The sequence below is a fragment of the Plecotus auritus genome (assembly GCF_963455305.1).
Source record: "Plecotus auritus genome assembly, chromosome: 9".
NCBI classification, from domain to species: Eukaryota; Metazoa; Chordata; class Mammalia; order Chiroptera; family Vespertilionidae; genus Plecotus; species Plecotus auritus.
The window spans coordinates 107,846,654-107,860,544 of record NC_137783.1 but is presented as its reverse complement, the minus strand read 5'-3'; the positions used below and the strand labels follow the sequence as shown (position 1 = coordinate 107,860,544).

At 37.2% G+C, this 13,891-nt stretch overlaps 1 protein-coding gene across 2 annotated transcripts in view; it reads left to right on the top strand.

The window, feature by feature from the left end:
• ACER3 (alkaline ceramidase 3) overlaps positions 1 to 13,891 on the top strand; it is a 135,714-nt gene that overhangs the window by 81,389 nt on the left and 40,434 nt on the right. For both annotated transcript variants that reach the window (XM_080641914.1, XM_080641913.1), the window contains exons 7-9: positions 4,545 to 4,603; positions 7,431 to 7,532; positions 10,216 to 10,320. In XM_080641914.1, coding sequence (XP_080498040.1) covers positions 4,545 to 4,603; positions 7,431 to 7,532; positions 10,216 to 10,320 — 266 coding nt within the window. The remainder of the gene's footprint in view (positions 1 to 4,544; positions 4,604 to 7,430; positions 7,533 to 10,215; positions 10,321 to 13,891) is intronic.

Sequence of the window (13,891 nt, the reverse complement as noted above, 5' to 3'; positions counted from 1 at the left end):
CCCAGGTGCGGCCGGCCCGGGCGGGACCACAGGAGGTTGGCTCCAGGGTGTGTCCGACCCGTCTCGCCCAGTCCCGCCCCATCAGCCACCTTCTAATTAATTTCCTTTCAATGTGCATGAATCCGTGCACCAGGGCACTAGTATTCATATAATATCTCATGCTGTAATTTCCACATGTTTTTCCAGTAATAAATATTTTCTTCACTGTGTAGAGTGGTAATGTTTGCTGATAGGAAGGGAGACAGAATGAAAGCTTATAGCTATGGCTTATATCCTAGGCTTAGAGATTAGAAATCAGGCTGGAAAAAATAAAATAAAATAAAAATGAGGATGGAGAAGTGAAGAAGTAGGGGAATGCTAGTGTGAAGTGGCTAAATAACCTGAAGTAGAATACATTCATTCATTCAACAGATGTCCACTTCCACTGTGTACTTTCTCAGTACCAAATTCTGAGCTGTAAGTTGTAATTAAAGAGGCATAAAAGTAAGACTTTAAGATCTAACTTTACTGGTTTGGCTCAGTGGACAGAGCGTCGGCTTGCGGACTGAAAGGTACCGGGTTCGATTCCAGTCAAGAGCACATGCCTGGGTTGTGGGCTCGATCCCTACTAGGGGGCGTGCAGAAGGCAGCCAATCAATGACTCTCATCACTGATATTTCTATCGCTTCCTCTCCCTTTCTTTCTAAAAGCAATAAAAATACATTAAAAAAAACAAGACTTTAAGATCTAAAGTCAGACAGACTTGGATTCCAATCTAGTCTTTCCACTTACTAGCTGTATACCTTGGATAAATTACTTAACTTCCTTGAGCTTTTTAAGGGCCAGGTGCTGTACTAGGCACAAGAGATATATTAATAAATGAAATAGCCAAAACCGGTTTGGCTCAGTGGATGGAGCGTCGGCCTGTGGACTGAAGGGTCCCGGGTTCGATTCCGGTCAAGGGCACGTACCTTGGTTGCGGGCACATCCCCAGTGGGAGGTGTGCAGGAGGCAGCTGATCGATGTTTCTCTCTCATTGATGTTTCTAACTCTCTATCGTTCTCCCTTCCTCTCTGTAAAATATCAATAAAATATATTTTAAAAAATAAAATAAAATAAAATAAAAAAATAAATGAAATAAAGAGGTCCCTGCTCTTAAGGAGTTTATTATGCCACCTAAAATTGGTATAAAGTTATCTGAGGATTAAATGAGATAATGCATATAAAAAACCCTTAGCACATAGTAAGCACTCAGTAAGCATCCTATATAATAAAGAGGTAATGTACAAATTGACCCTCACACCCTCACATCATCACAAGATGGCCGCCCCCATGTCGTCACAAGATGGCCACCACAAGTTGGCCGCCCCACATTGTCACAAGAGGGCCACTCCCATGTCATTGCAATATGGCCGCCACAAGATGGCCAACCCCATGTTGTCACAAGATGGCTGGCAGGGGAGGGCAGTTGGGGGGGACCAGGCCTCCAGGGGAGGGCAGTTGGGGGGGACCAGGCCTCCAGGGGAGGGCAGTTGGGGGCAATCAGACCGGCAGGGGAGGGCAGTTGGGGGCGATCGGGCCAGCAGGGGAGCAGTTACGTGTCAATCAGACTGTCAGGGGAGCGGTTAGGGGGTGATCAAGCTGGCAGGCAGAAGCGGTATGGGCAATCAGACAGGCAGGCAGGCAGGTGAGTGGTTAGGAACCAGCAGTCCTGGATTGTGAGAGGGATCCCAGATTGGAGAGGGTGCAGGCTGGGCTGAGGGACACCCCCCGCCCCCCGTCCCAGTGTACCAATTTCATGCACCGGGCCTCTAGTTAACTAATATTATTATACCAAGGCAAATAAGATATGGCTGCTGGTCTCAAGGTGCTCACTGTCTGGTCAGGAAAATAGACTTGTAAAAAAAAATTGTAACATATGTCTTATAAGGGCACGTACCTGGGTTGCAGGATTCCCTCTCCAGTTGATGTGTCTTTCTCTCTTACCCACCCTTCCTTCCACTCTCTCTGAAAATCAATGGAAAGAAATATCCTCAGTGAGGATTAACAAACAAACAAACAAAAGTGCATCTACTGCATGTAGCTAAATTATTACTTACTCCAGTATTAAAAAACAGGTTAGGGAAAAATGACCCACTATTGCTGTTGAAAACCTTTTTTAAAGAGGCCTCTACCTCAAATATCTAATCTAGAATATCCTGTGCTGATCTGTTAAGTAATTTTAATCAAAACTATCTATACTTATGGCTTAAAAAAATCTATCCCTATTTATTTTCTGGGTATCATTTGTAAAAGAAAACTTTTCTAAGATTTGAGTTTGGAGTATTGTTTTTATTCTTTGATATAACTGTTGATGTGTTTTGTTTTGTTTTGTTGTTTTTTTAGAAAAAGCTCTGCTTTTATTGAAACAACATTTACAAATAATTCATGTGGCTTCCGTGTCTCGCTCCCACTGCTCCCAGCTCATAGGCCGCATTATATTTTTTATTGATTTCATAGGGGAAGGAAGGGGAAGAGAGAGATGGAAACATCAATGACAAGAGAGAATCATTGATCGGCTGCGTCCTGCACACCCCCTACTAGGGATCGAGCCCACATCCAGGGCATGTGCCCTGACTGGGAATCAAACTGTGACCTCCTGGTTCATAGGTTGACTCTCAACCACTGAATCATGCTGGCTGGGTTGTTTTGGAATTTTTAAGTAGAAAATTGTTTTGGAGTTTGTGACAAGATTTACAATAACTTTCAAGTTCTTAAAAATAATGGAAAAGGAGGGAAAAGCAACATTGTCCAATCTAAAGGAGCTCTGGCTTGAGAGTTTGGAATCTTGATTTCTTACCACTCTGATTTCTTGCCACTTTATTATCCATGGACAAATTTCTGATGTGCCTATTATTCAATTTCTTTATCTATAAAATGTTCAGAAAAAGAAGTCTTTTTTCACAAGGATAATATAAAAATAATGTAAGTTAAAATCATAAGGCAATAAACAATAGTGATACTCAAAGTACATATTGAGATATAAGGTGACATAGATAAAATTTTGCCTGTAATAATCACAGAAAGCTTCTGAAAGGGGATATTTGAGTTGGGCCTAGAGAGATAAATAGTGACATACTATTAGAGAGAAGGAGCTAATAAACATTTTAAAAGTATCTGCCACAACCAGGATGATGGTCTTGCTAATCAGATTAGCTTCCCAGAGAGAGAAAATCCTGATGCCAGTTCTACTACTGTATTAAATATAAGGTGATCCAGACATCTCCAAAAGAGAGCCAAATGCTTTTATTTAATTTGATAGCCTTGCAAAGTGTAAAATACACAAATCACATAGCCACCACATTCACTATATACACCAATATATCTTAAATAAGGAAATAAGAAAAAGTGTATATGAGAATAGATTAAAAGAACATTTAAGAAGTTAGTTAACCCTCTTTAAGCAGCTAATTAACAAATCAGTACTCGAGTATCTCAGTGAGATCTCATCTAATGTCTCAGAGAGTACTATTACTTAAACTCTTCCTGCCAAAGTGGATGTCTCCTACGGATTGGTTCTAGACAGGAACTTAAGCAGATTTATTTAAATTTTATATTCCATTTATGCCACTTAATTACAAATTAGAGATGTAAATAAACTACTGTGTAAGCACACTTAGAAAAGAAGCTTACATTTTTTAATATCTCTTATGTACTAAGTATTATATATTCTTTCATATACTTTATATGGACTGACTTACCTATTACCATAAAAATATCAACAAACCTGTATAGATATTATCATCTTTATTTTGTAGGTGAGATAGTAGAGTTAGAGGTTAAGTAATCTGACCAATTTTTTTTCTATGTTTTTATTGATTTTAGAGAGAGAGAGGATGGGAGGGGGAGAGAGAAAAAAACTGATGTGAGAGAAACATCAATCGGCTGCCTCCTGTGCGCCTCCTTCTGGAGATTGAGCCAGCAACCTGGGAAGTAGAATCCGTTGCTCAAAGTGAAACTAAAGAGAAGGGAAGGATCGAATGTGAGGCAAAATTATAGCATCTGTTCAGGTTTTGGCAGATATATTTTTTTAAATATATTTTATTAATATTTTACAGAGAGGAAGGGAGAGGGATAGAGAGCTAGAAACATCGATGAGAGAGAGACATTGATCAGCTGCCTCCTGCACACCTCCCACTGGGGATGTGCCCGCAACCAAGGTACATGCCCTTGACCGGAATCGAACCCAGGACCCTTCAGTCCGCAGGCCGACGCTCTATCCACTGAGCCAAACCGGTTTCGGCAGGTTTTGGCAGATATTTAAAATTTCACATAACATAAGAACTAAAATAGACACAGAACTTCTGATGCTCGTTATTCACAAACAGGCTCTTAAGTTTTCCTCAAAGGTTAGCATGACTCTTAATTATATAATTATATATTCTTAAAAATTCTGTTCTTTAAAATGTAATAAAAGATAATAAATGTTTACATTTAATTGGGAGGGCTACTTTTGTAGGCAAAATATACTTTCTTTGCCAAAGAATAATGATTTTAGTAACATCATTTTTTCCTTTCTTATTTAGGTCATGTATGGAATGTTGGTCTTCACATTAGTACTTCGATCCATTTATATTGTTACATGGTAAGTAGTTTGGATCGTCACACTATAATTAGAGTACATTCAGGCAATAAATCTATTGCCTAAATTGAAATAATACATAAAACCCAATTCCAACAGGGATATTGAATGAAAACTATATAACCCAACATTCATTATGGTATAATTACAAGGAATACTAGTTCTTTAAGCAAGTTGTTAATAGGCGCCATGTGAAAACAAGAGTTTCAAATTTAAAGAAATTTGAGGGGCCCTAACTGGTTTGGTTCAGTGGATAGAGCATCGGCCTGCGGACTGCAGGGTCCCAGGTTCGATTCCAGTCAAGGGCATGTACCTTGGTTGCGGGCACATCCCCAGTAGGGGGTGTGCAGGAGGCAGCTGATCGATGTCTCTCTCTCATCCGATGTTTCTAACTCTCTATCCCTCCCCCTTCCTCTCTGTAAAAAATCAATAACATATATTTTTAAAAAAAGAAATTTGACGAAATCGATATATGATGGCCTCCTTTTGTTTATAATGTACAAGTATACTAAAGCTTTTTAAAATTAATAGAGTAAAAAATGAGAAACTGATTCTGAAATTTACATAGGAAGGCAAAGGATCTAGAATAGCCAAAACATTTTTGAAAAAGAACAGTAAAGTTAGAGGACTTACACTACTTGTTTTGCTCTGTGCCACACTAAGACAATGTGGTATTACTGGTAAGAATGAAATATAAATAAATGGAACATCCAAAAATAGGCCCATTCTAAAATAGACCTACGTATCCATACTGACCTAATTTTAAATAAGCATCTAAGGTTTTTCTGTGAGGAAAAGGTCATCTTTTCAAATTGTGCTGTACAGTTTAATAGTCTTATTTTTAAAATTAACTTAAACTCACACCATTACAAAAATTTACTAGAAGTGAATCAAATTCCTAAATGTAAAAATTAAAATTAAAACACTTATAGAAGAAAATAGAGCAGAAGTTTTTGCAGGCTTGCTTAAGCAAAGAGTTATTAAATAGGACACAAAAAGAGCAAACTATAATGAAAATATTGATAAATTGAACTTCATCAAAATAACAAACTTTTGTTCTTCAAAAGACACTGTTAAGAAAATGAAGGGCAAGTCCCAGAGTTGGAGAAAATACATGCAAAATATATATCCAACTGTAGGTATTTCTCTCTTTCTGCGTCCAGCGCGGCTAGAGAGCGGGTCCAGTTCCTGAGTAGGAGCGGCTGGGGATTGAGAAATAAAAGAAAGAGACAAGACACAGAGATAGAAGGAAAAAGTTGGGACCGGGTGGGACCACCGTCCTCTTCTGATGGAGAGACAGGGACCCAGAGCCAATCCAGCAAGTTTATTTTATATCCCAAATACCAGGAAGTTTCACCAAAAGGTCAAGACAAAAGGAGATTATTTGCATTCTTGAGTAGGCCCTGAGCATTCCTGGTGCTAGGCTGGATTTAGATATCAAAACCACTTCCCCACATCATGGGCTGAAATGAAGGTCAAGCTGACAACACCCTTGCCCTTTTGGCAAGGCGTGTTCCCAGGGCATGGTTTGCCCATGCCACTGGGTTCAGCTGACAATAATTAAGGAATGCCCATGTGCCTTCCCAGGGAGCCCTCTATATCCAACAAAAGATTTACACTTAGAATATATAAAGAACTCTTACAATGCAATAATACAGCAAACAACAATTTTTTAAATGGACAAAGATCAGCAAACTATCAAATAAGTTAGATGGTTGGCATACACACAGGTGAAAGGATGTTCAACGACATTAGCCATTAAAGAAATGCAAATTAAAACCACACTGCTGATGGGAATGTAAAATCACTTAGGAAAACACAATCACTTAGGAAAGCAGTTTAGCAGAGTCTTAGAAAATTGAGCATTCACCTGCCATTCTTCTCCTAACTTTTTACCCAAGAGAAATGAAAGCGTATGTCCATAAAAAGTCTTATTTATGAATGGTAGTAGCTGCTTTGTATGGCAAAGAAGACTGAAAACACCAATGTCCACCAATATTTGGACTGATAAACAAATTGTGATATATCTATATAGCGGAATACTACTTAGGAATAAAAGGAACTGAAGTATTGATATATATAACTACATGGATGAATTTCAAAATAGTTATGCCAAGTGGAAAAAACACATACAATAAAGCAGATATGCTGTATTATTCCATTTATACAACATTATAAAAAATGCAAACTCTGCTTTTAGAAGTGATGGATATATTTATTATCTTGAGTGTGTTGTTGGTTTCATGGATACATATGAATATATTCATCAAATGTACACTTTAAATATATGCATTTTAATGTAAGTCAATGAAACCTCATTGCAGCTATAAAATATACATATAAGCTGCTATTATTTTGAGTAACTCATCAAGCTTCAGTTTTCTTACTGGTGAAGTAAAAAGAATAATGCCTGCTTCATAGGGTTTATTTGAAGATTTAATTTGTGTGTACCTGTGTGTGTGTGTGTGTGTGTGTGTGTGTGAGTGTGTGTGTGTGTGTAGTGTGTTAATTTACTATAGTGCCTGACACAGAGCAGGTGACTCAATGTTAATTATGTTCCACCACTCCCCTTGCACTTCCATGGGACTGATAAAGTTACTGGGGGCTTTTACATTACCTTCTTGATATACCTAGCCAAGTCTTAGAAGCACATTCTCTCTCAGTACCTTTTAATGGCTAAATGTAATAGGCAAATTTATTAGATAATTTAATAGATAGGTTTGCTTTTAATATTAACAAAAATCTTTCCTTCTCATGAAAGTGATTACTTCAAGCTCTGATCATGACAAGACACAGCAAAATTTCATTGTGCTTTTTAATTTTTCCACAGGGTTTATCCATGGCTTAGAGGACTGGGTTATACATCTTTGGGTATATTTTTATTGGGATTTTTATTATGGAACGTAGATAACATCTTTTGTGATTCACTGAGGTAAGATACATTTTCAGTCTTTGAGAAATATTTTTGGAAGCAATCTATTAAGCAGAATTTCATAGGCGTATAGAATTATTAGTGCCCTGAAGTGAATTTTTGCCATTATTGAAATTAAAAAGGTATGAAAAATATAATAAAGTAAACTTCTAGGAAGACTTTTTTAAAAATTTAGACCTAAGAATATTTTGTAATATCTGTAGAGATTTTTAATCAAATGTTGACTAAGTCTTTGAAATCTGCCTAATTTGCTTTACTGAATAAATAAGAGTGATTTAAAATAGGATATGAAATACATGTATATAATTTTGTACTTTGACATGCTTAATGCTATTGTCTAAGAAAGGCAAGTGTTCCTTTTTTTCACTTTGTCAGCAATTATGTATTGACTGGAGTTTAAATCTTGGGTCTCTGGACCCTAGTCTGTTACTAAAACACTATCTTTCTGGGCCTCAATTTCCATTAAAATTAACATGTTAAATAAATTAAAATAGTAGATCCTTCCAACTCAAAATTCACAGTTTTGCCAAAACACAGAGGACTGTGTTGAACAGCACCACAGAGAGGCAATCAGCAAAATTCAGACTGTGGGAAATTTACAGGATGAATGACCTGATCTCAGCAGAGGGGAGAAAAAAAAAAGGAAAAGAAACATATAGATTAAAAGAGATTTATGAGATATATCAACCAAATGCAATGTGTTGGATTTTGATGCAAACAACACCACTTTAAAAAAAAAAGTTTATGAGATGATTGGAACTTTGATTGGTATTTGAATGTTTGATTATATTAATGGATTATCTCATATAATAAAAAGGTAATATGCAAATTGACCCTCACACAGCTGCCCCCTGGTGGTCAGTGCACTCCCACAGGGGGAGCTCGGCTCAGCCACAAGCCAAGCTGATGGCTACGAGCACAGCCTTGGTGGCGGGAGCCTCTCCTACCTCCTCTGCAGTGCTAAGGATATCTGATATCCCTGTAGGGAGCAGGCCTAAGCCGGCAGGTGGATATCCCCTGAGGGGTCCTGGACTGTGAGAGGGCGGGCTGAGGGATGCCCCCAAGTACACGAATTTTCATGCACCGAGCCTCTAGTTGTTAATATTTTAGGTATGCAATGGTATGGTTATGTTGTAAAGAGGTTTTAATCTTTAAGAAATACATACTGAAATATTTATAGATAAAATGATACAATATCTGGGATTTACTTCAAATAATATGGGGTGGTGGGGAGAAGTGGATAAGATAATACAAGATTGTTGTAACCATAAGTTATAATTATTGGAGGTCAATGGGTACATTCTTATTTTGCCTATTTTTGCACATTGGAAATTCCCCATAATAAAAAGTAAATGTTAAAATAAGTAAAATAGTTAAAATAAGTAAAATATGTAAAGAAGTTAAATAAGTAAATGTAGACTTTAATGTACAGAAGCAAACAAGTAATACACCTTGCTTTGAAAACAAAGATCTAATTGAGTAGTTCTGAATCAGTAATACCCATCAGAAACCCCATTAGAGCTGGTAATTGTCTCAAAATTAGATGGTAATTGTCTCAAAACTTCATGGAATATCTAGAAAAATAATTTGATGTTTCATGTTTATTTTTTCCCTCTAATAAATGAGAATATTAATATAGTACACACTTAATCAAAAGATCTAGAATTTTAGCCCGACCAGCGTGGCTTAATGGTTGAGCGTAGACCTATGAACCAGGAGGTCACGGTTTGATTCTGTTCAATTCTCGGTCAGGGCACATGCCCCAGTTGGAGGGGGTGGAGGGAGGCATGCAGGAGGCAGTTGATCAATGATTTTCTCTCATCATTGATGTTTTTCTCTCCCTCTCCTTTCCTCTCTGAAATCAATAAAAATATATATTTAAAAAATCTAGAATTTTAGACTTGGCTATGCCACTAGCAGAGTGACTTGGGCAATTCAATTAATATCTCTAATGGAAGGAGACTTGACTTGGGGTGTGAACACATAATACAATATGGATGATATATGATAGAATTGTGTACTGAAACCTATGTAATTTTATTAACCAATGTCACCCCAATAAATTCAATAAAGAAGGGAGGAAATCTCTTTGAATTTCTAATCTGTAAAGCAAAGCTAATAATAGCTACCTCAGAGACTTACTATGAAGTGAAATAATAGATACCAAAGGACTTTATAGACTGTGTGGTACACTTCTAAGGTGATGGTTGTATGCAGGACATAGGAAAAGCATGTATCTAGTTCCTTAAGTGCATGCTAGGTAGACCTGTTTCTGGGAAACATTGTCCTATAAGGTATTAATAAGATAATACCTAAATAAAAGGTTCCAGGGGTAAGTAGGTTACCTGAAAAAAAAATGGAAGTGAACTCTATAAGTTAGGGTAGAACTTTTCAGAGTTTTTAATCTGTTAATATGCATCACAGATCTCTAAGAGAACAATAAATTATGTACTATTTCCCACATTTATTTTGACCACAGGGTCATTTCTTCAGAACTTTTGCTAGGAATACTATTCCTGAAAAATACACTTTGCAAAACAATATGGCAGATTGCAGCAGACTTGAGGAAATTAAGTAACTACCATTTTTTAGAATGGCAGTTCAAAATGCTCTAAGACTGTCAGCATTAGTTGCTAAATATTTTTAAAAATTAACATGGTGATTTTTCCCCCTCTCCTCACAGGAACTTTCGAAAGAAGGTACCACCTATCGTAGGTGTTACCACACAATTTCATGCATGGTGGCATATTTTAACTGGCCTTGGTTCTTATCTTCACATCCTTTTCAGGTAGGAAATAGACTTTTAAAACCTAGTTTTAGAGTGTGTGTGTGTGTTTTTTTTTCTGTATTCTTTAAATAAGATGGTGTGTTTATAAAATGTTGGAGACAGAATCAGGAACTTAGGATCCAGCTTTGACTCTCCCACTGGGTGACCTTAAGCAAGTCCCTTCCCTTCTAAAGCTTAGTTTTCTCATCCTTAAAGTAAGACAGTTGTATTAATTAACCTCTGATGCATGATCTACATTTTAATGCAAGTAGGATATAAACTTTTTTTAGTACAAGTAGTATATAAATATTTCAATTTCTTATTGATCAGCATTAAAAAATAAACTTTGAAAGAAAAGCACCCAGATCCCCTGAGTAGGGGACTGGAAAAGTGAGTATCTGAAGTCCCCTGCTTAATAAATTGGTTGCCACTTTGCTTTCCCTGCTCTCCTAATGAAGAGTCTATTGGAGGTCAGCCATTAACAACAATGGAATCAGAATTCTCCCTGATCACCCTATTCAAATAATACTTCCATATCACTCTCCCTCCCCTTATCAGGTTGTGTTTATAACCTTTAAAGTATTTATAACCAGTTAGACATTTATTTAATTGTTTACCTCTTCCAACTAGACTGTTAATTCCTTGAGAGCAACTGGGACTTTATCTTATTCACTGCAACTCTCCCAAGTGGATAGAATGATGCCTGTCACATAGTAAGCACCCAGTATATATTGTTAATTAATTTAATGAATGGTTATGTACGTATTGATCTCTTTACTAGGGGATCAGGCTATGTTTAATTTCAAATTCTATTCAAGAATTAAGAGAGCTGAAATATTTGTAGGCAGGGGAAGAACTTTTTCCTTTAAACCAATGTGAAAATTTACTTAAGTGAAATTTTTAGAATACCTCTTCAAAATAACATTTGCATTTTAACCTATCTGGAGATCAACTTGTTTAGGCAACCAGAATTATCTAAAATTTAACTACCTGAGAATTACATATTTAAAAAAAAAAAAAACTTCTGAGCAGCTAAATAGGAACACTGAGCTTAACCATGGAAGAGATCTTTAAACTCTGTCTACAAGTATGTTTATTTTACTTTTTGCAACTTCTTACTGCATTGGTTATTTGGATTCTTAGTCCATAGTACATGGGAAATACCTAATTTAAAAGGGAAGGGATATGGGAGAAAATGCTTGGGGAAATTGACATGATAGAAAAGGAAAAACAAGAATAACTATAAAGTGAACCCAATAATTAAAAAACTAGCACCTTAACACTGCACAAGAAATCCCAAGGTGGCTCATTTGGTTGGGCGTTGTCTCATACACCAAAAGGTTGTGGGTTTAATTCCAAACCAGGGTACCTACCTAGGTTGTGTTCTCTTCACCTCTCTCTCTCTCTCTTTCTCTTTCTAAATCAATAAACATATCCTTGGATAAGGATTTTTTAAAAAAATTTTAAAAGAGACCTGTAAAATATCACATATTAGAATTATCAATGATTATAAAAATAATGCAATTTCTATGCTTGAAAAAATAAATCAAAGTTAAAAATAAGTTCAAGGAAAAAGAAACTTTTCAAACAAGTTTTTTAAAGAACCAAATAGAATCTCTAGAAATGAAAACTATAGTAACCAAAATGCTAAACTCACTGTACGGAAATAATAACAGATTAAACTCAATTGAAGAAAGAATTAGTAAAGTGGAAAATAGATCAGGAAAAAATTACTTAAATGCAGCAGAGACAAAAAATATGGAATTGAGGTTAAGAGAAATGGAAGATAAAGTAAGAGGGTCTAACATTTGTTTAATTGGAGTTCCAGGAAAAAAAAAAGTAGGGGGGACGGCGACAGCCGCATATTTCAGTTACTAATGTTACACAACCCCAAACTTACCAGTTTAAAATAAACCAGTGTATTTTGCTCACAATTGTCTTGAATTTGGGTCTTGAACTTGGAATGGCTTAGCCAGGCAGTCCTCACGTGGAGCCTCTCATAGGGTTGGTGTCAGATGTCAGCTCAGGCTGCAGACATCTGAAGGCTCCCGCTGGAATAGAAGTACAAGAGGGCTCACTTATGTGGGGTGTCATTTGATACTGTCTGTTGCCTTGGAGCTGTGGCTATAAACTAGAGCTGCCTTCATGGGCGACTTCATTCTCAGTGTAATCAACCTTCATACCTGGCAGAAGACTTCTCCCAGAGGGAACATCTCAAGAGAACCAGGCAAAAGTAGCAGGGCCTTTCATAACCTAGTCTCAGAGTTCATATGGTGTCACTTCCACCTTACTCTGCTGGTCAAAGTCACTGATTTAAATAGGAGGGACATAGATCCTATCTCTTGAGGGGAAGAGTGTTGAAGAATTTAGGGTCTCCAAACTCAAGTCTGAAGAGGAGGCACTGCTCAGCTGGTCCTGGTTTCTGAGCTCAGAGGAGAGACCCCAGGCCTCTGAAGAAGGGACTGCTGCTACAAAGTGCTGCTGCCACAGTGAGAAAGTGTTGTTGGGATGCTGTTCATAGGAACCACAAGTCAACAGCCCCTCATGAAAATAAAACAGGATGGAAGAAGTCCCTTCTTTCTCCTCCGGCTTTGCAGTATCTCTTGAATGCCCTCTTTTAACAGAGCCTATGAGGGAACATTTGTCAATGCAGAAGTGCGGTTTATAGTCTTAGCTCCTGAATGACAAAAAGAATATAGAAGGGTGGATTTGGAGCTGAGGTATAATAACTGATATAGCTGGTAACATTTAACAAGAAGAAAAGAGGAAAACCATAAATAACCAGTATCAGAAGTGTAAAAGGAAACATCATTACAGATGCTGTAAATATGAGAAGATAAGATTTTTTTAACAACGTAATGTAATAGGTGCTTTTGTTTATGTTTGAAATTTTCCATAATAAACAGTTTGAATTTTAAGCTCAGAACCTCATCTGGGCTAGGCACTTGATGTATATACCTCCTTTAATCCTTTTGACAGTACTATAAGGCACGTATTATTTTATACTTGAGGAAAGACAAGCTCAGAAAAGTCAAGTACTTCACACATGATCTTAGTGTCATTGCCTGGATTTGAGCCCAGAGTTTTTCTGTCTCCCCATAACAACCTAGGAAACTTTGGAAAGCACCTAATATAACTTCTTCGTTTGATGGTGAAGCAAACTGAGGCAGCAAGGTTACTTGTTCAAGGTCAAGGTCACTGGACAGTTAGAATATAATGTATTGCTAACGGTTAGACAGAACCTGAATTCAAGTCCCGTTTCTAGCATTTACTAGCTGTGGCACATTAAAAGGAATATTTGACCTTTCTGAGATCATTTCTCATATGCAAAACAGGAATAATAATGCCCACCTAGTAGGTTGTTTAAGAATGAAATGTGTAGAAAGCTCTCCGTCCAGTGCTTGCCCCACTAGTGTAGCTACTTAAAAAGTTGGCAATGGTGGAAGTAAGAGCAAGGGTTGGAATCCAGGGCTTCTCTGCCCCAGTCCAGGACTCTTTCCTAAAGAAAAGGGAAAAGATGGCAGCTTTCTTTTAGAGATTAACATCCAAAAAACTGTCAGAGGGGTTATATTTTAAGACAGTAGAGTATTCT